The sequence below is a fragment of the Channa argus genome, chromosome 7, assembly GCF_033026475.1.
Source record: "Channa argus isolate prfri chromosome 7, Channa argus male v1.0, whole genome shotgun sequence".
NCBI classification, from domain to species: Eukaryota; Metazoa; Chordata; class Actinopteri; order Anabantiformes; family Channidae; genus Channa; species Channa argus.
The window spans coordinates 10,201,177-10,226,847 of record NC_090203.1 but is presented as its reverse complement, the minus strand read 5'-3'; the positions used below and the strand labels follow the sequence as shown (position 1 = coordinate 10,226,847).

Here is a 25,671-nt window from a genome sequence, read left to right as displayed (position 1 = left end):
TGAATCCAATATAAACTGTTACACCTCTTAATACTTTTCATAGACTTCTGTTAGTTTATGGCAAAGCTTGGTATGACTGCTTTATAGAAAACAAGGAGACTCACTCCAGCTACTAAAATAAATAAGGAGGGGGTTCATTTGAACAAGTGCTTACAGATCTGACCTGAGATTAAAGGCTTTTAAATTTAAAATGTGCAATTTCAATTTTTATTCATTTAGGTTTTTTAATATATTTCCCATGCTGTGATGAAGACAAATAATTTAAATTTGTTGTTTTTGGGGGTGAGGGTTTGGTTACTGTTAGCACTTGGACATGCAGTGAGTTGACAGTCATTTAACTGAATGTACAACCATAACTTGTATACAGAGAAAAAGGCTTTTCTACAGCATTTTATGGTTTAACCAGAGCATCAGTGAGGTTTTAATGTTAAGGTGATGTCAACCCAAAGCTTGAATTGGATAAATTGGATTGTATACATCTTAGGGGATCATGAGAGGTGAGGTATTGTAGGATATTTTAATTATGTGCTTGCTACACAAATGACTTACTTTTTGCTGTGAAACCTATTTATATGAGGTACTGCATGGAAGAAGCAAACATGACTCATAATTCAACTCCGATGCAACATTGCTAAACTAAAATGGTCTTGAGCCCAAAGGTTTGTGGATTTCTGATGTTTAATATAGGTGTGGAGTACAGTCATTGAGTTGTGGAGTCTAAAAGAAAACAAATTGCAAGTACACACACACATGTGATGCGCTGTTGGGAAATAATGAAGAAAGCACGAAGATAAATGTGATAGATGAGTAGGAGGAAATGGGGAGAATCCCAGGCCTGGGAAACAGTCGAGTCAACACTCTGTAGATACCCACTGTACCGCAGTGTCGTCCTGCCGCCCTATATGAAACAGAGAACTGCAGTACTGCAAAGAGTGAAGGGAGAGAGGGAGCGAGAGGGGGGAGGGGAGGGGGGTACCGCACTGTCGTTACGGGTCCAAGTAGGGAAGGCAAGAGGAGACGCATTATTGCAGCAGCCTACAGAGCCACAACATTTAACACTGGGGAAACTACCGCACTTACAAAAGACGCACGTTCATCGGCACAGGAAGAGAAAGAGGGAGAGAAAGACGGAGAGGTGGGACCCAAAGAAATCAGCTCCATTTCCATGACTGGACTTTTTCGCTTAATATTAAATTGCACGCATTTGCCAGTAGCTTTTAGAAGAAGTAACTCAACCAGCCAATCAGTGCTGCGTCTCAGCATCCAGCAGCAGCTCTATAAAGACTCAGCATCACTCGGAGGAGCTGGAAGCTGCTCTGCAGGAATCTAAGCGCTGTGGATTTCTTTTAGATGGATTATAATTTAGAAACGCCTTGCTTTTAGGCTCGCATCAGTCTCCCCTTCGAGTCTTCCGTCTCGTCCCGGTGAATTATCCCTCCACCAGTTGTCGTGTCTCTGTATTGCGGTACTTTTGCTAACCTTCTTGCAGTATAAATGCATCTGTAGAAGATCACCTCCACTGCGCCAAGACCCTCCGCCTCTGTCTGCTGTCAGCGCCGCACTTTAGTCACTTTGCTGATTGAAAAATTGGACTTTAGTTTGGACCAGTGCCTAGACACCCACGTCTCCTTTTTTCTATAATCTTGCGTTTCTTCCTTTAGTGTCGTACTTCAGATCCTCACTCTGCTGCCTCAGAGCCCGTCACCCCTCCACCGCTCCCCGTGACTCGGTCCAAACATCTGCATAGAAAATGTGAGTAAAAATGCGGATTTTCTAATGCACTTTTTATTTTTCCCAATTGAACCTGTCGATTTTACTGTATGTTTCGCTGTTATTATTATACTTGGATGATGAGTGGGGGTCCGCAACTAAACTGATTTCTTTCAGCTTGATGAATTTTGCTGACGCAAGTTAAATTCCTGCCGCGGCATTGTAAAATTATGTATTCAAGTATTGACTGATGTCACTGAAGCATAAAGGTTAACATGAGCTTTTAAATCATTTTGCACCTGAGAATTAAAAAAAGGAAGAGTTTACAGTAAATTGTGAGTCACATGATTGATGAACTTAAGTCATTATCTGCTTAACGCCAAATTATTGATGAGGACATTTTTGTTCTCCATCTGCTGAATTGCTATGATTTTTTTGTCTTCTGGCTGCAAAAAAGTGATTTCTATAAAACTGCTCAGCAGCTGAGTCAGTAGCTGCTTCCCTGAGGACCTTGTTTGCTTTAAACCTCCTGTACCCATTAATTACGCTTCCCCAAGCAGATTATAACGCTTTCATCTTTTCGGTTTCCCTCACCTATTTTTCTCTGTCCCATTCAATTCTCTGCAATCCATCACAAATCTCCTCCCTGTATTTCTCCCTTCTAATCTGTGGCCTATATTTTCTTTCCATCTCACTCCTCACCTTCGCTTGTTTGTTTCTTTCACTTTATTTGGTTCCTCTTTTCTTTCCCTGTCCACACTTTTTTTGTTATAATAGATTCCTCCCTTCTTCATAACTAGCAGATCAACTCAATTCGCTCCCTCACCCAAGAAGCTTTTACACCAAACATTTTACCTTCTGTGCAAAAGGACAATTTTTCATTATGTGCCTAAAACAAACAGCTTTTAGCAGATTATCCAGTTTTCCTCTTTTCTTCTGTTATTTCTCTGACAAAAGTCTCCTTCTCCTCCTTGTGCTTCTCTTCAGGTCTGCCCCAGATGCTGCTGCCCCAGGTGGAGCTCCTGGTGCTCCAGGAGCCCCTGGTGCAGATGGAGCTCCAGCTGGGCAACCTGCAGGACCACCTAACACTACCAGCAACCGCAGGCTCCAGCAAACACAGGCCCAAGTTGAGGAGGTGAGCTGGAGCAAGCCAGACTCGAATTCTGGGCAAATGTTTGACATGTCAATGTTCATGAGTGGCAGAAAAATTTAGATTTACTGTGTTTTCAGACTAAGTTGTTGCTCTAAACTTCTCTGGGAAGGTCTGGCAACTTTTTTTTTTTCTTAATTGTGATGAATAAATTCAGAAAACCATCTGTCCTCTTTGGTGCTCTTGTTTAAATAGGCTTTTCTTCTCTCCTCTATACCCCTGCCAAATGCTATCTCATCCTTTGGGCTAGGTGGTGGATATCATGCGGGTGAATGTGGACAAAGTTTTGGAAAGGGACCAGAAGCTTTCAGAGCTGGATGACAGAGCAGATGCTCTCCAGGCCGGAGCCTCACAGTTTGAAAGCTGTGCAGCCAAGCTAAAGAACAAGTACTGGTGGAAGAACTGCAAGGTGGGCACATTAGTCTGGATCTATTAAACAGACTGTTGTCAATGAAAGAAGTAATGTTTTAATGATACACCTGTTAGTTGTCTGGTACGCTGCATGGAATAATGGTAATCCGTTGATGAGCTGCTGTGGGGGTCTGAACAGATGCTTCATGGAGCCATAAGAAGTCTTTTACTGTAGAGTTTTCACTACAGACTCAGAAATACTCATGATTGATGAACTGAAGCATGAAAATTCCAAACAATCTCAAGTGTTGTAAATAGGTTTTTGGTGTTGCAATTTATTTTTCAGGCACTGCACACCAAAAGTAATTAAAGGTTGTCTAGCTGTAAATTTCTTTAGAATGGGACATAGAATGATAGTAAATGTGTTGGTCATCTTTTTTCAGATGATGATCATGATGGGTATCATTGGAGTTATTGTGGTCGGGATAATATTCTGTAAGTAGAAGATACTTTCATCCAAATCCTAATATAATGATTGAGTTGTCTGATAACTGACATGTTGGTGTACAGGCTTCTATTAACAGGAAATGCAAAGTTGTTTTTCCTGTTTTCAGGTTTAAGGCAGAAACAACATATTATTTGTATTTCTGCTGTAACAAGCCCTCATCTGGCCTGCCTATTTCTGCTCTGATTGTCAATTATTTATGGCTTCATATTATAATAAATTATTAATATAAAAACTATTTTACCAGTTCTTTATATTTATATACTTGTGAGAAGTATTTAAAAAGGGGAGCTCTGTGTTTTCTGCTGTACTTGTATTTTTAAGTGAGATAATCCAGTAGATTAATGACTTCTCCCTCTCTCCTTCATTGACAGTGTACTTCTTCTACTAAGCTCAGCCCGTCAGTACAGATGGATATGGACTTGAGAATGACATGAGAGGGAAGAGAAAAAAATAAACAAGCGCCACTCTGTTATATTTTATCTGTCCTCTCCTCCCTCTCTTCACACAGCCTTCCATCAAACCATCTTGCACTTATACATGACAGTAGAGCTTGTAGGTGTGTCTGCTCTCTTCCCCCCCCTTTCTGTCTGCTCTTGCTGCTTTTGTCCACTCTTTTTGGTGTGAAGTCTCACTCTTTCCTGTTTCTGCACCTCATGTATTATTGAGGGACACAGCAGGCAGAGGGAAAGAGTAGGAAAGAAAGAAAAGAAAGGAGAAAGAAAACCCTTGTGACATGGGGGCACACTGGGCACTAAATGAAGATACGGAGGAAATGTACAATGTACCGAAGGTGAATATATGCAGGGAGATCGAAAAAAAAGTTTGCAGTCCTTTTTATCCCAGAAACACCAAAGCTTGTTCATAAGACCTTTTTTGAAAATCCTACATTTGTAGATTGATACTGACTTGCCTAACTCGCTCACCCCTTTTGTCACAACTGCTACCATCAATGCTACTAACACAAGGTCATTTAGATTAAAATGATCATTTTTGTTGTGTGTGTGTGTGTGTGTGTGTGTGTGTGTTTGTGATCAAATGCATTGTAGCTAATAGCTTTTTCCAAATGAGCTAATAGACTTTATAACTTGTTCTTTCCTTTTCCGTCAAACTTGAAATAATGAAAATAATGAAAAGTCAAATGACAGATGGAAGTGATTCAGGGAAAGGTATTAAGAGACATTTTTCTCTTGTATAAATTAGACAACTTTAAGTCTAGACTGGTAAGCATTTATTGATAAAACAGTTCTACAACTATGCTTCATTTGTACTTTGGTTTTTGTACAACCAGTATTGGTATAGTAATATGCACAGCAAAGCAAGCAGACAAGTAACCTCAACAGACAATCTCCTGTATACACAAACTGACCGCTCTCCCTCAAAGTAAGTTTCTTAACTCAGACTTGAACAGCGCAGACGGATGAATGTGTAGCGTCACATTTTACGCAGGTACAAGTTGAATTGTTCGAGTGTTGTGCTGATAAAGTGTTAGATTGTTGACCTGATCTAAAAAAACAATGAAAAAGAGAAAAGATCTAGAGCCACTGGGCCCTCCTCCTCCCGACTCACTCACTTTAAAAACAGACTCATCTGACACCTGCAATATGGTAACAGGCAATGTGAGTGTTTGTTTCTAACTTGCATGGCAAACAATGTCCATAGTTTTCCCTATCTGTGTGACCTGTGTATCTGTTATTTCTGAATCTAACTGCCGATTGTACATTTTCTTTTGTTAGTGGTTTAAAGGACCTGTGTATAATTTCTTTCTGATTGAATAATTAATGCTTTAGCAATGCAATGATGCTCAAGAGTTTGGCACATTTTGTTAAATTCATTTGCTTTGAATTAGAGCCTGCAAACAACTGCTGCTGTAGTAAACTGTTAATATCATGTAGTATATATGAGTAGACCGGTAGTAAACATCTGTCTGACTAGTCTTCTGAAAATATGTCTAATAAGTCTTTAATTTATAAAGGTTTCAGTTAATTTCCCTCTCTTCATACTTATTTTTGCAGAGTTAAGATTGTGAAAATGCAAACAACCTTATGTGAAAAGTTTTATGCATTAATGTAGCAGTAGCCTAAATTATCTGATGATATTGTGCAGCAGTTTCATTGGGTAATTACCACAAGAGACATGAGAACAAGTTTTATCATTTACAACCTGAAAATGCAGTCGGAGATGCAACTGAACTTGCAAAAACAAATGCATGCTTAACACTTTTGCTGATGCCAATAAAGAAATCATCGAGAGAAATGATCTATTGTGTTTTCTTGATTTATGGGTCAATTTAGCGCTTGTTGTTTTTCGAAAGTGTTTTTCTACTATGGCCTCATTACAGTATACAAATTCTGACCGAGACTTTATAAAAGGGGCCGCGACGTAATTTTAACATAAATTAAATCAGTTGTAATACAAGAAATGTACAACTATTTATCAACACCTTAAAATGTATATGGTCACAAAATTCATATTGTAAAGAACCTTATAAACATTAACAATCCATATAATACACAGTTACTACACAGAACCACAGTATCAATAAAGACATTTTACTTTGACAGCAAATGTCCAATCATCTCTTGTCACCAGTGTTGATAAGTTGCTGACAGAAACACACACACACACACACACACACACGCACAAAAAAGCAACAGTATAATTTTTAAATCTGATCCGCATTATCATGATTATTGCACACTTTTATACTAAGCAACAAATTACTTTTTAAAAGTCCCTTAAGGTCGTGTTCTCATGTCAATGCAACGCAGATTATTCCATGATGGAAAACAGCAGTCCTGCTACAGTAGATCAGGCTTAACAGACTTACGTTGTTCTTTTAATTAAATGACACAAATTTCAAATTCCTGGTGGTACCTGCAGGTGAAACAACTATTCTAGGACCTCTGATGAGGTGGCATCAAGCACACACAAGTCAATAAATCAATGTAGGAAAAATAATATGTGTGACATGTAATGGCGTCTTACGCCAAATTCCTAAAATTTTATATTTCACTGGAAAACATAAATGCAAGATTCAAGCCTACTTAGTGCAATTTTGTATTAGTAAACACAACCAACAATTCTCAACCCAAAACATTCAAAGCAAATACGAAATGCACAGTTTTCTCCAAAATGTTTTCTGTCCAGTAAAAAGCTCGAAGAACAAAGATATCCAGTGATGACCTTTAATGAAATTAGCAATAAGTTAAAAACACAACTCATTCACAGAGGACACAAAAAAAACTTTCTGGGTTCATGATTAGCTACTGAACGTCTGACACTGGCTTATCTCATAACCTGGTAGAAGAAAAGCACAGTAATGACCAGGAAACCCAGAACCCACCAATAGGAATCTGCAAAGTAAAAGACACAGTTCAAAATGTTCAGACAGGGTTGACATTAAACACATGACACAAGAAATGTATTGCACATCAACAATCTCAAGACAACATGTAGCACTGCATTAAATGCAAAGTGAATCACAATTTCATTAGCACTTTTTGCCAGACAACAAGTCTCTCTGCTTCTCTACTGTGACACAAACATAAGAGGCTGTGATTTCACCTAAACTATTGCTGTGTCCCTCTTAAGCCTAGAAATAGTTTACCTCACTAAGACTCCGTAAAAAGTCAACCTTTACTTACATCTGAATGCTAAACATGAAACTAAAGTCTGCAGCTAATTAGCTCGGCTTAGCATTACAACTTGAAACACAAGAATAACTCACTGGAAAAAGATTTTGTCCATTTTACAATGAAGTCTTTGTATTTATCCAATAAACTAGATATAATGAACGCTTATGCAACTACAACTCATCCAAACAGATTTGTTTCTAACTGCCACCTACAAGAGTAATCATTGGCTTTGACCTTGAATTTCACATTTGATCTTACATGAACAAAATTCACAATTGGTCCACACCTGTTGTACATGTCATAAAAAGATGGTTTATCTTTGATCGCAGGGGAAACACATGCATTTGACTTAAGAATTACAGTGAGTTCATCTGAATGAATTCAAATTAATAACTGTTCACTATATGGTTCTAATCACGGCTTGCTAAGTGACTGAGAGGTATCAGATCGAAGTTGCTGAATGGGAAAGGTGTGTATGAGCATATGTATTTGGGTGGCCTGTGGCTCGGGAGGTACAGCAGTTTGTCCAACAGTTGTAGGGTCAGCAGGTCAATCTCCTGAATGTTCTCCTAGGCAAGACCTGCTTCCCACAACTTAGGTTTCATACAATGTTGTGCCTCTTGTGGATAACAGAGTAGATTTTCACACATGAGGGCGTGTCTCACTTGGGCGATCTCCCGCTGTGAGTTACATGTCTGAAACGCCACTCCGGACAATATCCGATGAATTCTCCTAACATTGTCCAGCGGTAATTTGTAAAACAGGCTTAAATTTTTAGAGTTTGGTGAATCTGATGTGAAACAAATAAGTGTAAAAAATTCAAGACAAGAACATCTTGCTGGCAGCATTAGCGATGGGTGGATCTGCTCACTATTAGCTACTGTATAGCCAAGCCAGTTTTACCCCTCGTTTCCAGTCTTTATGTTAAGCTATGGTAACTCACAGCTAGCTGTTGCCTTTAGTTTACTATACTGTTAGATACACTAATATAAATCTGTCTCTCAGCGAAAAGGCAAATAATTATATGACCCCCAAAAAACACAAAGTTTAATTACCTGGTTCAGGACTTTCTACCATGACACTGACAGAGAATGGAGTATCCAGGGCTATGTGAGACACCCTGCAGGTTATTTTGGTTCCTGGGGAGACAGTGGGGGCCACAGTGAGGTGAGATGACTGGGAATATGTTCCGTCACCATGCTGCCGGTGGCTGGACAGAGAGCCCTGATTTGGGAAGACTGTGGGCTCTGTGTCTGCAGGAGAGAGGTATAACCACTCCACCTGAAAGGTAGAGGAAAGCACATATTAAGCACCTCTGAATCGATTAAACAAACTTTATTATTAAAGGAACTTTCATTTGGGTTATTGAATACAAAGTGCTGAAAATAAGTAAAAACATCTTGTCTGTAACATCATGAGTCAGTAGGAGGAGCTTTAAATTAAGCTCCTTTCTAGGTTAAGACATTCATGCAAGAGGTACGCTACTTTGGCACTGGGAGTTTTGTGTGACTGCTGGCTTGTATTGCTGAAAGCACCACTTGGTAGAGGTTGAGTGATCTCTGAAGGCGGAGTTGCTTCTTAGATGCTGCTGCCATAATAACCCAAGCAATGAGTTTACTGAAGACAATACAATCTTGCATGACTTTAGTAACCTCTGGTTCCATTTAGCACCAACATGACATGAAAATTGATGTCCTTGGATTTACTCAGTGGTAATAAAGAGTTGGCATGGTAACAATTACATCTGAAAACAAACAAACCTGAGCATCCAGTGGGTAGTATTTACTGCAGTGGCAAGTCAATGTCTGGGCCGACTTCAAAACTAACTTTTCCTCTGAGAGTGAAACATGGGGTGACTCTGAAAACAAAAAGAAGAGGAAAAATTAGAGTAATACTGTGGATTTTTCTGAACTGACAGGTTCAAGTTAGGGTGACACTTACGAACAATGTGGAGTTGAATGACCTGCTGGGCGTGGAAAGGGCCTAAACTGACGGTACAAATGTAGGTCCCCTCATCGATAACCTTCAGATTGTTCAGAGTCAGAGAGATGTTTCCCTCAGCAAGAACCTGGGCAGGATCCATGCTAGAGCCCCTTCTTTCTTCATGCACTGAAAACACAAAATAACACAAAACAATCTATGCAACAAACTGTGCAAACACAATCTATGCTTTTGTACACTGTTGATCAATAAGGGTTTGAGAAGATATCTTCTGCTGGTTGTGGAGACCACACACGTTTCTTCACACTTCCTGCACTTACCCACTGTGTTCCCTTCTGCTTCATCCAGCCTTGTCTTCATTTCAAACACTTTACGGCCTTTACCCCTATGCTGCAGTCGCCACTCAATTCCCACTTCCTGTGACAGGGACGTCTCCTGCTGCTTGAAGCCACAGTTCAGGAGGACATCACCTCTCAGAGGCGCAGATACAGACTTTATGTGGGAAAAGACCAGGAATATAACTAAGGGCCAAAACGCAAAGACAGCAGTCAGAAGGTTGTACTTGGCTGCAAATAAATAAACCTTTATTACATGTCAATAGTGCATCTTAAATCTTGGACATCACCCTCAGTCAGCAGAGTTCCCGACTGGCTAAGAGGCAAACTCAGTTTGTTTTGTATCAGGGTTGACTGGTCCCTCTCCACCATCGTCGTCTGCAGAATCAACACAGTGCTGAACTCAACTTCTTCCACACTGAGAGACACCATGAAATAAGCTGGATCTGAACTTTCCTGGGATCCACGCGGAGAGTAACGGCTTATTTCACACATCACCTCCTGCTCATTGCAGTCTGCATGAAGCAACACATCTGCGCTGGGGATCGCAGGGGATGACACTGCCACAAAGTCAAGACACAAGAAGTTCAACAGAGCCTCTGTTTGTATCACACCAAACCTTATACATAGAGAAAACTGAAAAACCTTTGGCCTCAAACAGGATGAGATCTGGATCTGGGGTTGAGGGTGGTACAAACGGAGTTAGTGTTTCAAGTGATTCCTCAGAGGTGAGTGCAACATCCCTTAAGGCAAGAGTGGCTGGAGTCCGCGTGAAGGGAGCTCCCCCTCCCATTCCACCTAGTCCGACTCCCTCCTCCACTAGGCTGCAGGACAGCACCACATCTACAATGCCTTCAGCTAAAAATCAAGGGACAATTTTATAAATCGAGAAAAGTTCATATGCCGTCTTTATGAAGAAATGCTCAATGGAAAATGTTAACTATGGTCTGTAGACACATTTCACTTTTTTGACGTTTGACTGCCCATTGTGTCTCTTTTTTCTATAATAGCCTCATGCCAAGTGCTAAACACGATCTTAAAGCGCACAGTAGTTGAGAGTTAAATATTTAAGTTTATTTAACAAGGTAGTATTTTTAACAGAGTTGAATGAATACTTCTTTGAAGAGTTTATTACTGAGCTTGACTAACAGCTGAAGCTTAATTCACTGACACCACAACATCCAGCATCAAGATAAAACTCTTACCCGATACGCACGTCAAGAAGCATCCAAACCAAAGCACTTGAATCATCATCATAAAGTCTATTTTTCGTGTTTTTACGTACTCACTGTTTTTACTTAGATAAACGTTTTCTTTGTTTGTTTGTTTTTTGTTAACGTGCGAACAAAATAAAATTAAAAAAAAAAATCAGCTGTCAAAACAAAAGCACCACGGCACTTTCACTTTTGATTTCAACATCTAACTACAGCTCTATGCGACTCTACGCTGTTTTTCCAGCAGCCTTTCTTTTATCGCAACGATGATGTACAACAACTGAACAGTAACAAATCGAATCTGATCTCGTAGAAAACGCTTCGGTGGTACAGGAACAGTATCCCAGAGAACCATGCGTGTAAAGCACCAGTGGAGGAGTGAAAGAAAAAAAAAATGAGCTGAGGAATCGTCCAATCACAGAGCAGCAGGCAGCGGCTCATGCGTCACTACGGAAATGCTTCTGCTTTGTTAAAATTAAATTTAACTGGACTATTTAACTTATTTTGAAAAAAAAAAAACGTCTCCAGTGTTTGGAATTATCATCTAATAATGTAAAGATATATTTAATGCATATTGATGGGATGATAATAAAGCATCTTAAAAGCCTTTTTTTTGGTAAATGTTTAAAACTTATAAGTCTGTGTATGACGTTGAAGTTGTTTTGCTTCTCATTCAAAAAAATTCTCCAATTTAAATGAATGGTGGAGGAATGTTAATGCTTTGGATTCACTGGGATTGCGTGTCGCCACCATATGTGTCATTACAGGCATACAATCAGAATGTGTGTGAATGTGTGTTAAGGGATGTCACGACTGCACCGTTTATGTAGCTGACAAGTGGTGTTGTCAACCTCCTCCCATGTGTTTTTCTTTACTTCCTTTTCCTTTTCTTCTCTGTTCACAATGTCAATATTGCTGTCCTTGAATGAGTGTCTGGCCCTTCCAGGGGAATGCTGAGTCTTAACCAGAGAACTTAACTCTGATGTGGATTTAGACCAGGGGTCACCAATATGGTGCCCGTGGGTAAATTGAGCAAAGTTGTTATTTCAAAAGTGCGTATTAAACTGGTAGCCCTTCAAATTAATCGGTACCCAAGAAGTAGCTCTCACTTTCAAAAAGGTTGGTGACCCCTGATTTAGACTGTGTCAGTCTTCATTGTGTCTCTTACCGCATGTGATCCCAGACTGACTCTCTATTGTTGACATCAGGGCACTATTTGGTCCATTTTATCAACGCTGAAAACAGTTAAGACTCTGGAGGTTTAAGGTCATTGTCGTGCTGGAGAATGATTTTGGGACTGATCAGATGATGACTCCTCATTTGTCATTTGTCTTTACTGGAGGTTTTTGAGCTTGAGTGTCCTGCACACTATCTTCATTTTTCTTTGTACTGCACTCTTCTGGACAAAGAATTCAGATGTTGTTTCTGGAATCTGCTGGAGCCACTCTTCAGGATGAAACATGATGAAGCGATGAAGTGATGATGCTTGTTGAATAAACACAGGCATATTGGCCGTTGGTTCTTCTATATAGATTTTATAAGGTGAATGGTCAATATTCATTGTTCCACAATATCTCCCCTTAATAATATTGGGGAATCGAGTAAATAGCAGACTTATATAAATAGCAGATAATAGTTTTTATTGTTTTAAATTTTAATCAGAAAGAAAAAAGAAATTTTATCACACAATTAACTTTACTTGGACAACAATTAACTTTAAACAGACAAATCCGATGTAGATCATTCATTATGGTTATTGTTAAGATATTGTCAGCACAAAATTGTAAAGTACAAACAAAAAACTATATTATTTTTCTATCTATATTTTTGTTAGAATTATTTTTTTTTGCATTTTGTTACTGCGGTCATCAGGATTGTAATGAGGTACTGTAAATTTCAGTTCTCTTGCATTGTCTTGCTTATCCAGCTCAGGTAGTTGGCGTCTTTGGTATACACACCATATGTTCCTCGCTTTCCACACCCGAACCTCCAGCTGACAATCCCAGCAGCCCAGAACTGTTCATTGTCATGCAGGGCGAAGGGGCCTCCACTGTCTCCTTGGCAGGAGTCTTTCCCACCTTCAGGGAATCCGGCACAGAACATGTTAATTGTCTGGATTGGCACATTATCCTTTCCCCGCGTCATCAACGTGATTGAATTACTGCATGTCTCCTGGTTCACCAAAGGGAGGCGCACATACTGCAGCTTATTTTTTGCCATCAACTTTTAGAATGCCAAAGCCTGAAACCAGTCTGAAATGATATAGACATAGATATGGTGAACACAGTAGAAAATTAATCTCCTCTTTATAAGTAAGAGAAATTTCTACTGAAATGAATTATTATGAAATAAAATCAAGCATTCATGTCGTTACCCCATTGTGCCTGTGTGGTATGTAGCGTCCTCTGGAGGCAGACATATTTGCACAACGAATGAGTCAAATGTAATGGGTTCATGCAGCTTGATCAAGGCAATGTCATTGCTGTAGTCCACCGATGTGGGGTTGTTGTATTCAGGGTGAATGTGGACTGATGCAGCATACACACCAGGAGTCATATCTGTGTTGACATCAGTAAGTCCCATGAAAATCTGCAAATTAAGAAGAAAGATTAAGTGTGTCCACTGATGAAACATGGCTGCAGCGGCCATGCTGACAGCAGCTTTAGTGTTCCACTTACTCGTATTGTATCATTTGATACTGTTTTTTCATTCTCTACTACATTAACAGCAGAAGTCAGAATCCAGTGGTCTGCAATCCCCATGCCTCTTCCTCTTGCCCCATCTATACTCAGTAGAACTTGCCAAGGGATTGTATTTTCTGGAGCTTCATTGCCACCAATGATCCTCTGATAGGCAGAGATGAGCTTTGTTGGTTTACCACAAACTTTATTAGAGGGACATAAATTAGCTTCACCTATATTTCAGGTCTGTAGTGAGAGTCCTAGATTTTGATTTTGGTACAATAACATACCTGGTATGCATGTTGGAGTGACAACAATTTTGTGGATGGATTTCCATTTTCCATCTGCATCACAGGTGAAGTTAACTACATAAAAGAATGTGATAGTGGCATTTTAATTTAAATGTAATCATCATACCATCACAAATGTGTGAATTACTCGTGATATATTAACATGTCCCATGTCTCACCATTTGCACCCTCAAAATGGTTTGTTACAGTGATGTTGAATAACAGACCGATACTGATTCTGGAAGCCAGACAAGTAGGTAACTCCCCCATTCAGCAAAGGTTCAGGTTCCCCACAGTCAATCACCATATAAGAACAAAACAGAGCCATTTTAATGAATATATATGACTAGCAGTGATATTGGACATGTAAAAACAAAATAAATGCTTATAAGTCCTTGCAAAATAGTTTCCAGAAATTCTGGAAAAACTTGTTAATAATTTTTCTTGAATTTATTTTGAATGTTGGGACATAAAGCATTGAGGAGAACAGGGATGTGACCATAAAAGCTCTACCTCTTGCTTTGTAGGTAGCAGAGAAGCCAATGTGATGTTGTAGTTCTGGAGTGGAGTCGCTTGTTTGGAATATGAGAGTCAGTCTGTGGCCTGGAGAGAGAATCGGCTCTTTGCTTGGATGATCAGAGGAACTTTTCTGGCCATAACACTTAGCCAAGACCGTTTACTCAAAGAGAACCTTAGAAAAGTAGCAAAAGAGAGTAACAATCGTACATTGTGACAGTTCACAAAAACAATGTTTTGTGTAATTTGAGTTGAAACAAGAATGTGTTACTCATGCCTAATAGCAACTGTGGCCACAGGTGACGCTCTTGCTTACATTTAGCTAAAATTCAAAATTAATACAACAGTTGCACAAGTGGACAGTGGCACAGTTTTTTTATATTTGCAGTTTTATTGATCATACCACATTAAGTAAGGTTGTAAAAGCTAAACCCCTGAATTTATTAAACTGGCGAGGGATGTCTTGAGTTGTAAGACACTCTTTTTTAATATCCTTTACAATCTGTCTTGTTTTTTGTTGCAGTCTCATTATAAGCAAAACACAAATAACAAAACAACCTTAGTACATGACAGTAAGATTTAATACAAATTGGGGTAGATAAAGTCCATTGCAGTGTGTATTCAGACCTCACTGCATAAAAAGAAGTCTACCTCTGGTTCTCAATACACTAGCAGTGGAAACAGCAAATTTGACTTCAAATAGGATTAAACCATTATTGGCTGACTCAGTAGGCAACTTAATCTAAGCTTCACGTCCTATTCATTTGTCCCATGACTACTAACCTTTGGTTCCACTAATCAATACATACAGTAACCCCTCTGGTATAAAATTATTTTTTATTATGCCCTTTGAGTTAATTTATCAAATAAAAAATGTTATGAAACCCCGCAGCCTCACACTCAACCCACACACCTATGACCAGGTGTGAAAATGCTAACCAACTATAACCGGCTAACACCATGTCAAGTTATGCAACATGTTACTATCTCAGGCAGGATGCTGCAAGTAAAAATAAAATAACAACTCTTAGTTTAAAATCCAGGTTTAATATTTGAAAATAAAAACACAGATCTATAATTTTAATGATTATATAAAAAGAATTATATAAAACATGAATCTGACTGTCAAAGAGTCTTGATAGCAGCCTTCAGGGGCCTTAATATCCAGGTGTGTTAGGAACAGTCCCATTGCCTCAGAAGGTTGGGAGGGTAAGGCTTGGGATACTGGGGGGACTGGACCACCCCATGCATTACAACCTCAGAGTTATTCAGCTGACAGCACTTAAACCACGGAAAGCACAGAAGCCTCTAAAGGTGCAAAAACAGAAAAAGTTGGAACCAAGGTGCTAGTTAGTTGATACAAGGTTGAAACAAATAGAAAAATAAACACTGTATTATTCTACTCTAATGTTGCTTTGGGATTTTGAATGAAATATTAGATTACTGATTTCAATCTACAGACAGGATGTCTGGAACATTAGTTGCAGACAATACATAATGCCAACAACAGAACAACAGCAAATATTAGGAAACTCTACACAGCAGATACAGCAAACAGTATGACTCAAGATAAAGATTTATATCAAAAAGAAAAAAACTTAAACATGTAAATGGCAAGTTAAAAATATCAAGCTTACCAGATGATAAAGCAGGTCAGTGTCATGTTTGGAAGAAGTTTAGTTGTATTTTATTTAGTGTTATAAGTGAAACGTTTCATCCTCATATTGATCATTTTGGTTGCGCAGGCTGTGTCGTGTTGTTGAAATTTAACCTTGATATTTGGATTTGTTTATCTTGGCACAAAAACATGCTAGCTTGATCTGTAGCAGAAGAGTTCGGACAATAACTGGTACACTGAGTAACTGAACTCAAATGTAAAACAAATTGGATTTGAACTAAAAAATTAAATCTGCCATTTGTACGTTTTTAAAATGGTTTATAGCACTGAACATACTCCAAAACCTATATAATTGATGTGGAGTTGTGCTGTCAAAGACTTCTGTTACCGGGCCCCATTGAACAGCTAAGCGCCAATGCAGTTATTCCCTTCATAATGTTTTGAGCGAGGCTCACCCTTTAAACAACCAGAGAAGGCCAATTATTTCTGCTTCACTGGGAAGCCTTTTTATTTATTCTCCCTTCCATGCCAGCTCTTACTGTGCTGGTCCTACCAACTCGCCCAGTATTTTGGTTGTTGCTGTTTTTCACTCTTCTTTTCTTTTCTGTCTCCACGTTCTACTTACCCCAAGAGGTGAAGGCAGATGGCTGCCCACCTTCAGTCCAGCTCTCTCATGAGTTTTTTCCTCTTCATTATCACTTAGTTCTTGCTCAAAGAGGAGTTAAGAGGAGTTATTGGGTTTTCTCATTATGGCTATCTATAAATCTGTGTTATTCAGAGTACTAACAACAACCTTTGATTTTTAATACTCAAAATTATTTTTGCAACTTGTACTTGAACAGAATTTTATCTGTCAAATACATCACAACATAAAAATTTATTTTATGAAATAAAATAATGAAATTTTATGAAAATCATGGTTGCAACAATGCCAAAAAACTCACTTTATACTTGAAGAATAGTTGAAGAAAAATGAATTTTGGGAGATTTGTTTACTTTTAAAATGATCTGTATGAGATTCTTTCAAAACAACTGGGAAGTTCTGAATTGTTTTTAAAATTGTTGTTATCACGATGACTGGATTTATACTTGGTCATTTTATCATCAACTGGAAGATGATCTGAGTTCACAACTTTTGACACAAAATGCAATGCAGACAAGATTATATTTAGTCATTTTTGTCTTATTGTGAAGGTCATCAAGGTCTCTACATCAAATTGTAATGAATTACTGTAAATTTCAGTTCTCTTGCATTGTCTTGCTTATCCAGCTCAGGTAGTTGGCGACTTTGGTATACACGCCATATGTTCCTCGCTTTCCACACTCGAACCCCCAGCTGACAATCCCAGCAGCCCAGAACTGTTCATTGTCATGCAGGGCGAAGGGGCCTCCACTGTCTCCTTGGCAGGAGTCTTTCCCACCTTCAGGGAATCCGGCACAGAACATGTTATTTGTCAGGATTGGCACATTATCCTTTCCCCGCGTCATCAACGTGATTGAATTACTGCATGTCTCCTGGTTCACCAAAGGGAGGCGCACATACTGCAGCTTATTTTTCAAAAAGTCTTTGCCATCAACTTTTATAATGCCAAAGCCTGAAACCAGTCTGAAATGATATAGACACAATTATGGTGAACACAGTAGAAAATTAATCTCCTTTTTATAAGTAAGAGAAATTTCTACTGAAATGAATTATTATGAAATAAAATCAAGCATTCATGTCGTTACCCCATTGTGCCTGTGTGGTATGTAGCGTCCTCTGGAGGCAGACATATTGGCATGACGAATGAGTCAAATGTAATGGGTTCATGCAGTTTGATCAAGGCAATGTCATTGCTGTAGTCCACCGATGTGGGGTTGTTGTATTCAGGGTGAACGTGGACTGATGCAGCATACACACCAGGAGTCAAATCTGTGTTGACATCAGTAAGTCCCATGAAAATCTGCAAATTAAGAAGAAAGATTAAGTGTGTCCACTGATGAAACATGGCTGCAGCGGCCATGCTGACAGCAGCTTTAGTGTTCCACTTACTCGTATTGTATCATTTGATACTGTTTTTTCATTCTCTACTACATTATGAGCTGCAGTCATAATCCAGCGGTCTGCAATCACCATGCCTCCTCCTCTTGCCCCATCTATACTCAGTAGAACTTGCCAAGGGATTGTATTTTCTGGAGCTTCATTGCCTCCAATGATCCTCTGATACTCAGAGATGAGCTTTGTTGGTTTACCACAAACTGGATGGGACAAAGATTTATACATGATTATGTAGTTTGTGATTAGTTAAAAGGTTTGTTTTTGCATGATTTTATTTGTACAATATAAAGCAATACCTGGTATGCATGTAGGACTGACAACAACGTCGCTGTCTGATCTCCACTTCCTGTCTGCTTCACAGGTGAAGGTAACTAAATGGTAACACGAAAAAATATGCAGTATGCTGATGTTAATCTATAGCTTATTACAGAAGACAAAAGAGGAGATGATGATGTCTCCATGAGCAGTTTGATAGGTCGCAGCTCAGTGAAATACTGATTTTTAGACTGATGTTAAGGTACGATGATTAGTTAATTTACTAAGGTTTACATTACACTAAAGCTAAACATGATGCTAAGGCTTTATGAGATTTTTTTGTTTTAAATGTATTTTCAAACCTATTGTTTTCCATTCTTTTCTGTGCTATTGAAAATCTAGTATGGCATTTTACCACACTTCTCTTGTTGAAACTGTGTACTTATCACAATGTACATAAAGTCTGCATGACATAATAGGACAGCCACTGCATTACTGTACTCATGTATAATAACAGAAATTATTCCAGTAAATGTATACTTCCAGCAAGTTTAGGAGTTTCCCATTGAACAAACAGTTGGTAGGAATAGTGGGGAATAAAAATGATCTCATAGAAAACTATTCATAAATGTCTCACCATTGTCACCCACAAGGAGAGAATAAAATGGTTCATTACACTGGTACTGAACAACAGAACGGTACTGATTCTGAAAACCAGACAGGAAGGTCACCCTTCCATTCAGCAAAGTTTCAGGTTCCCCACAGTCAATTACTGCAGAAGAAAAAAACAAGGGCATCAATATTTTTTTCGATGAGATACAAAATAAACAATATAATGATTTAATTTAAGGTGGAACTGTAAAATACTTTTTATAAATGTTTTAAGGCATCTTTTATAGAATCCTCAACATAACATACTGTGGCATTCAGGCAAAGGGAGGTGCCACTGTCCATTGCTCTGGCACATGGTAGAGAAGCTGGCAATCTCCTTACCATCCTAAGAAAGAAACAAAGGAATACTGATAAGACATCAGCCAATGTGCCTTTTTTTTATTGCTCATTGTAAAATATCTAAACTATCATCTAACCATCATCAGCTTGTATCCTTGATCACAGCGCACAAAGATGTAGTCTCTGTAGAGGTATTCAGTCGAGCTAGGTGTAACCCTGCCCTTAGCTATTTTTCCAGGTAATGGACAGTTCACTCCTGCAAACGCCAATGGCAAGCAAACATGTTACATCAATTTAAAGCTACCCAACCACCAGCCTCAAGCAGACAGGATGGTGGAAAATGTATATCAATGTGCTAAACTTTTTTGACAGTAGCACTCATAACTTCAATTGCAGTTTAGTAGTTAACTACTACAAGTATCCCTCTCTTTCTCACTGTATGTGCTGTAGTCCAGGCTCCAGCCGTTGCTCAGGCCTTCATTGTCAGTGTGGTAGTCCAGTTGGACTGTGTTGGAATTGGTATTCAGCAAACCTGGGCTTTCTGTGCCGCACAGTTTCATGGGATCTCTGCCTGGAACAGTCACCTGTAAAGACAGGAGTAGTAGACCATTAATTTCCAGTATGCATGACATGTGTATTTATTGTCATTTCTTCGTATAAAAATGTACAGTTAACAGAATAGTGTAAGAAAGTTGCTTTTTGTTACCTCCAACCAATGATGCAGGCATGTTCGGCCTCTGTCAGTGTCCACACTCTCGATGTGGAAGTCAGAGAAGTTGAGAGTGACAGTGAAGCCTTTTTCCACAGAAATAACATACTGGCAGGACACACCATGTGGTGGGGGGTTAGGGTACCCTGGACTCAACAGATGCCCCTCTGGCTCATCAAAAATACCACCACCGCAGGATACTGGACCAGAAGAATATCCCAGAATTTCAGTAAAAAGCAGACTTTTATTTAAGGTCAATTCTTCATCTATTTAACTCTGTATTGTACCAAACTTTGATGAGAGTTTAGTGATAGATAAGTAGAGCAGCAACATAAAGTTAAAATATGTAAATGCTTATTCTCCCATAAATGCTGATTATGCTGATTTTAACTAGACACTTCTTACTGAGTTATTGACTACCACTGGGGTTTGCTGCTGCAGGACATTTAACCGCACCAGTGATTTGTTAAATTAGGATTTGTTCCCCCAGCAGACTCATTGTTACAGAGTTCCCTCAAAGAACAGAGGTTTGTAGTCACAAACAGAGCCACAACAGTTTGACTAAGCGGGAGCACAAATGTGCACGAAACTTACTGTATGTACTGTATGTATCTGCGCAATACTCACACGCACAAGTGCGCTGGTCAGGGCGAAGTTCATAGCCATGGTGACAAGAGCAGAGGTATGAACCAAGTGTGTTGAGGCAAATCTGAGCACAGAGAGGACCTGAGCCATCTGCAGGTTCGGGTGCAGAACACTCATCTATGTCTAATGAAGATATTAAGTTACACTAAATTAGTGGGAGATAGTTTAGTAGTGGCTGAAAAGCTGATAGAAGGAGAAGTTGTACCTATTGCCTGGTATTGAGCAGAGAAGCCCACATTCTGGTGGCGCTCTGGGTTGTAGTTGTCCGTCTGAAATATGAGAGTGAGATGGTTGTCTGGATACAAGATGGGCTGGTTGCCAGGGTGATGCCCATCATCAGAATTCTCGTGGCCACAAAACCTTCCCACAACTTTTCCATCGTAGTGAACCTGGAAGATTGTACATAGGTTAAAATTTATTTATTTATTTAACAAACGCTAGCAATTTACCATAAACTCTAGTAATTAACAGCAGTAATTTTCATCGCAATGTTACAGTTTGAGCCAAAGTCACATCCAAGTTCCATGTCTGATGCTAAATCTCAAGTGTCATGTTGGCAGCAACTAGACTCAATGTTTTCATTTCATTTTCATAGCTTTAAAATGTATATGAAATGTGAAGTATTAACAGTTATTTCTTTGGATTCACTGGTCTTCAACATTTAAAGCAGATGGGGTTTTTTATGCTCTGCTCCTTAACAAATAGCAATGTTTTGCAGATAAAGAGGTATTTTCATCAGGGATTAGTGGAGACCAGAGTACAGCTAAAAGGAGGTTGAAAATTGGATTTTAAATTATTAAGATGCCAGATGCACAAATCCATGATGATAAATGGTCTTTGTATGTTGGAAATGTAAATAAGCAACCCTTATCTAATAAGCTTGGCATATCTTCATAATTTTGGTGGTGGTGTTTTTTTCACTTGTTTCATTGCCTCCAAGTGGCCGACGTCTGAATCCTTCTACATGCAGACTTCTGAGTTTAAATAATCTGTAAGGTATTAAAACTCTGGGACTCGTGTTGTCAAAATGATTTAGCTCCTTACAGGGTGTTTCAATCACCCAGTAATCAGCGAAGAACAAGTAGATCTATTACTTAAATGACACCACTATGTGAAATGCTTTTTGTTCAAGAAAACCGTATGCAATTGCATTGCTAAAGCAGAGGTCAACAAGGTCTTCCTTGCTGTGAGACAGATTACCACACACGAAGGTTACCTGCAAGAAACAACTCACCCACTGTGCTATGGCTCTCTTGTTCCATTCATTAAAGGTAAAAAAAAAATGCTAATTCTCATGCAGCTCATGAGGCCTGAAGCCAAATATGAATCTTGTAGTTTTTGTATTTTATATAAGTGGGTCAAGCCCGATGTACTGAAATAGCAGTTAGGCCCAAAGATTTTATTATTGGCTACTTCTGATGAACATAGGCTTATAGTACTAACAACAGCAGAATCAGTTGTCAAGTTGTCATATTCACGTTTAAGTTTAAAAAACTGGCTATTGAGCCACACTTAAATTACAACTCAGCACTGCTCTGGTTTTTGAGATTATGAATGTATTGAAATGTGTCTCTGACTGTAAGGGCGTCGTAGAAACAGCCTGGAGAAGGTTCGATGTCCATGTGTGTGAAGGTCAGTCGAATCTGGTAACCCTCAGGTACACTGATGTCCCACTGTGCCAGCAGGTCGGGAGGGTAAGGCTTGGGATACTCTGGGGACTTGACCTCTCCATACATTGCAGGCTCGGCAACTGGCAGTTCCTTGCACTCACACACTGTGACATACAGGAACCTGAAAAGGTGCATGAACAGAGAGAGTTCGATCTGTTTATCAGTGATATGAGTTGCTGGTCCAAAGTTGATGCAAACAGAGATGAATAAACACAGTGATGCAATCAGCATAAGTGTGTAAGCTACATAATAATGCAGAGACTTTACACAAGGCAAATCCCTTAATCGACTCATAAAATATGGCTCACCTGTAATATTCAGCATGCAGAAGATAACTGACATTGATATTATAAGCAGCATCAATACAGGTATACAAATTTCGAAATCAACCACAAAATTAATGAAAAAAGGATTTAAGTACAATATACACATGGCTTAAAAATTTCACTTTAACTTACCAGATAAAATAGACGGTCCAGCCCATCTCTGCATTGAATAAATCTGTGAGTGAATGGATCCACTGTTGTAGGAGCAAATGCTTGACATTCAAGTGAAACATTAATATCACAAAGTCTGTCAGTGTTTAGCAACACACGACGTTATTGCCAGGAATAAGCCTTGTTTGTCTTGGCAAAATCAAATGAACGCTTGACTTTGAAGTGAAAAAGGGTTGAGAAATAATTCTTCTTAAAATTAGCAAGGTGTTGTTGAATTAAACTTAATTTTTGTGTTCATATCCTGTCCAATTATGACTTAAAATATAAAGTACTATATAGTATTTTTCAACCTCTCTCAGATTTACACATATTGATGTGTAATTCAAATTTTGGCTAATTCAACCACACTCCTCACCACCAGAGGGAGTCAAACACCAGAATTTTTACTTGAGATATAAACACACATGCTGGTGTAACCTTAACCCTAACACTTTGCAGAAGCAGCTGATTGTATTCAAAGATTTGTGACAGTGAAACACTTGCAGGCTAATAGGGTGCATGTTTTTGAATTTTGTTTGCCAGTGATAACACAGGTCAAATGGAGATCATGTGTAACCATCTCTGCTCTAGACAAAGAAAACCTAAAAACGTATAGTCTCTGAGTCAAATTTGGGTGCTTTTTCTGTGATTTGGAGTGTTCATTCCTAATGGACCTTCTTCCTCATGTAAACTAAAACTAAGAGCAAGATGTGGTTTTGAACTTGTTTACATGCTAACCTCGACCTTAGCACACTTTTGTCTTTATCAGTGTATTCTTGTTGTTTTGTGATCTTCTTCTTCTTCTTTTCCTTTCGGCTGCTCCCTTTCAGGGATCGCCACAGCGAATCATGTGCCTCCATCTAACTCTATCCTCTGCATCCTCTTCACTCACACCAACTAACTTCATGTCCTCCCTCACTACATCCATAAATCTCCTCTTTGGTCTACCTCTAGACCTCCTGCCTGGCAGCTCCAACCTCAGCATCCTTCTACCGATATATTCACAGTTTCTCCTCTGAACATGTCCAAACCACCTCAATCTGGCCTCTCTGACTTTATCTCCAAAACATCTAACATGAGTTGTCCCTCTGATGTACACATTCCTGATCCTGTCCATCCTCGTCACTCCCAAAGAGAACCTCAACATCTTAAGCTCTGCTACCTCCAGCTCTGCCTCCTGTCTTTTCTTCTGTGCCACTGTCTCTAAGCCGAACAACATTGCTGGTCTCACCACCGTCTTGAACACCTTTCCTTTCATTCTCGCTGATACTCTTTTATCACACAACACACCTGACACTTTTCTCCACCCGTTCCAACCTGCCTGCACTCGCCTCTTCACCTCTTTTCCACACTCACCGTTGCTCTGAACTGTTGACCCTAAATACTTAAAGTCCTGCACCTTCTTCACCTCTGCTCCCTGTAACCTCACCATTCCACCCTCTCATTCCCTCTCATTGACACACATGTATTCTGTCTTGCTGCGGCTAAGCTTCATTCCTCTGTTTTCCAGAGCAGACCTCCACCTCTCTAGATTTTCCTCCACCTGCTCCCTGCTCTCACTACAAATAACAATGTCATCTGCAAACATCATAGTCCAGGGAGATTCTTGTCTAACCTCATCTGTCAGTCTGTCCATCACCAGAGCAAACAAGAAGGGGCTCAAAGCCGATCCTTGATGCAGACCCACCTCCACCTTGAACTCCTCTGTCACACCTACAGCACACCTCACCACTGTCTTACAGCTCTCATACATGTCCTGCACCACTCTAACATACTTCTCTGCCACTCCAGACGTCCTCATACAATACCACAGCTCCTCTCTCGGCACCCTGTCATACGCTTTTTCTAAATCTACGAAGACACAATGCAACTCCCTATGACCCTCTCTGTACTTCTCCATCAGCGTCCTCAAAGCAAATACTGCATCTGTTGTACTCTTTCTAGGCATGAAACCATATTGCTGCTCAGAAATACTCACCTCTGCCCTTAGCCGAGCTTCCACTACTCTTTCCCACAACTTCATTGTGTGACTCATCAGCTTTATTCCTCTGTAGTTGCCACAGCTCTGCACATCTCCCTTGTTCTTAAAAATTGGTACCAGTACACTTTTCCTCCAGTCCTCTGGCATCCTCTCACTCTCCAAGATCTTGTTAAACAAACTAGTCAAAAACTCTACTGCCACCTCTCCTAGACACTTCCATACCTCCACAGGTATGTCATCAGGACCAACTGCCTTTCCGCTCTTCATCCTCTTCAATGTCCTCCTCACTTCACTCTTACTAATCTTTGCTACTTCCTGCTCCACAACAGTCACCTCTTCTACTCTTCGTTCCCTTTCATTTTCCTCGTTCATCAACTCTTCAAAGTACTCCTTCCATCTTCCCATCACACTCCTGGCACCTGTCAATACATTTCCATCCTTATCTTTAATCACCCTAACCTGCTGCACATCCTTTCCATCTCTATCTCTTTGTCTGGCCAACCTGTACAAATCCACCTCTCCCTCTTTAGTGTCCAACCTAGCATACAAGTCCTCATATGCTCTTTGTTTGGCCTTTGCCACCTCTATCTTCACCTTACGCTGTATCTCCCTGTACTCCTGTCTACTCTCTTCAGTCCTCTCAGTGTCCCACTTCTTCTTAGCTAACCTCTTTCTCTGTATACACTCCTGAACTTCCTCGTTCCACCACCAAGTCTCCTTGTCCGCTTTCCTCTTTCCAGATGACACACCGAGTACCCTCCTACCTGTCTCCCTGATCAAATTAGCTGTAGTAGTCCAGTCATCTGGAAGCACCTCCAAACCACCCAGAGTCTGTCTCAGCTCCTCCCTGAAAACTAAACGACATTCTTCCTTTTTCAACTTCCACCACTTCGTCCTCTGCTCTGCCTTAGTCCTCCTTATCTTCCTCACCACCAGCATCATTTTACACACCACCATCCTGTGTTGTCTGGCTACACTCTCCCCTACCAATGCTTTA

General features: G+C 39.7%; 3 protein-coding genes and 1 pseudogene across 3 annotated transcripts; 1 reads left to right on the top strand and 3 right to left on the bottom strand.

The window, feature by feature from the left end:
* Positions 1 to 978: 978 nt before the first annotated feature.
* Positions 979 to 5,975, top strand: LOC137130200 (synaptobrevin-like). The gene is made up of 5 exons (XM_067510021.1): positions 979 to 1,752; positions 2,698 to 2,845; positions 3,111 to 3,269; positions 3,655 to 3,706; positions 4,091 to 5,975. Coding segments are annotated over exons 1-5 (378 nt in total). The 5' UTR covers positions 979 to 1,750; the 3' UTR covers positions 4,108 to 5,975.
* tapbpl (TAP binding protein like) lies at positions 4,718 to 11,240 on the bottom strand. The gene is made up of 8 exons (XM_067510018.1): positions 10,836 to 11,240; positions 10,276 to 10,488; positions 9,921 to 10,190; positions 9,616 to 9,816; positions 9,296 to 9,463; positions 9,115 to 9,212; positions 8,410 to 8,635; positions 4,718 to 7,072 (listed from the first exon to the last, which is right to left on the bottom strand). The coding sequence occupies exons 1-8, from the start codon at positions 10,885 to 10,887 to the stop codon at positions 7,005 to 7,007; spliced, it is 1,296 nt and encodes a 431-aa protein (XP_067366119.1). The 5' UTR covers positions 10,888 to 11,240; the 3' UTR covers positions 4,718 to 7,004.
* Positions 11,241 to 12,460: 1,220 nt separating this feature from the next.
* Positions 12,461 to 14,450, bottom strand: LOC137130204 (complement C1r subcomponent-like; annotated as a pseudogene).
* A 2,661-nt stretch (positions 14,451 to 17,111) lies between these two features.
* On the bottom strand, positions 17,112 to 22,834 carry c1r (complement component 1, r subcomponent). The gene is made up of 13 exons (XM_067510017.1): positions 22,676 to 22,834; positions 22,125 to 22,338; positions 20,753 to 20,936; positions 20,530 to 20,670; positions 19,900 to 20,102; positions 19,630 to 19,777; positions 19,331 to 19,449; positions 19,161 to 19,239; positions 18,880 to 19,014; positions 18,284 to 18,358; positions 17,982 to 18,187; positions 17,678 to 17,892; positions 17,112 to 17,555 (listed from the first exon to the last, which is right to left on the bottom strand). The coding sequence occupies exons 1-13, from the start codon at positions 22,774 to 22,776 to the stop codon at positions 17,189 to 17,191; spliced, it is 2,187 nt and encodes a 728-aa protein (XP_067366118.1). The 5' UTR covers positions 22,777 to 22,834; the 3' UTR covers positions 17,112 to 17,188.
* Between the last annotated feature and the right edge of the window lie 2,837 nt (positions 22,835 to 25,671).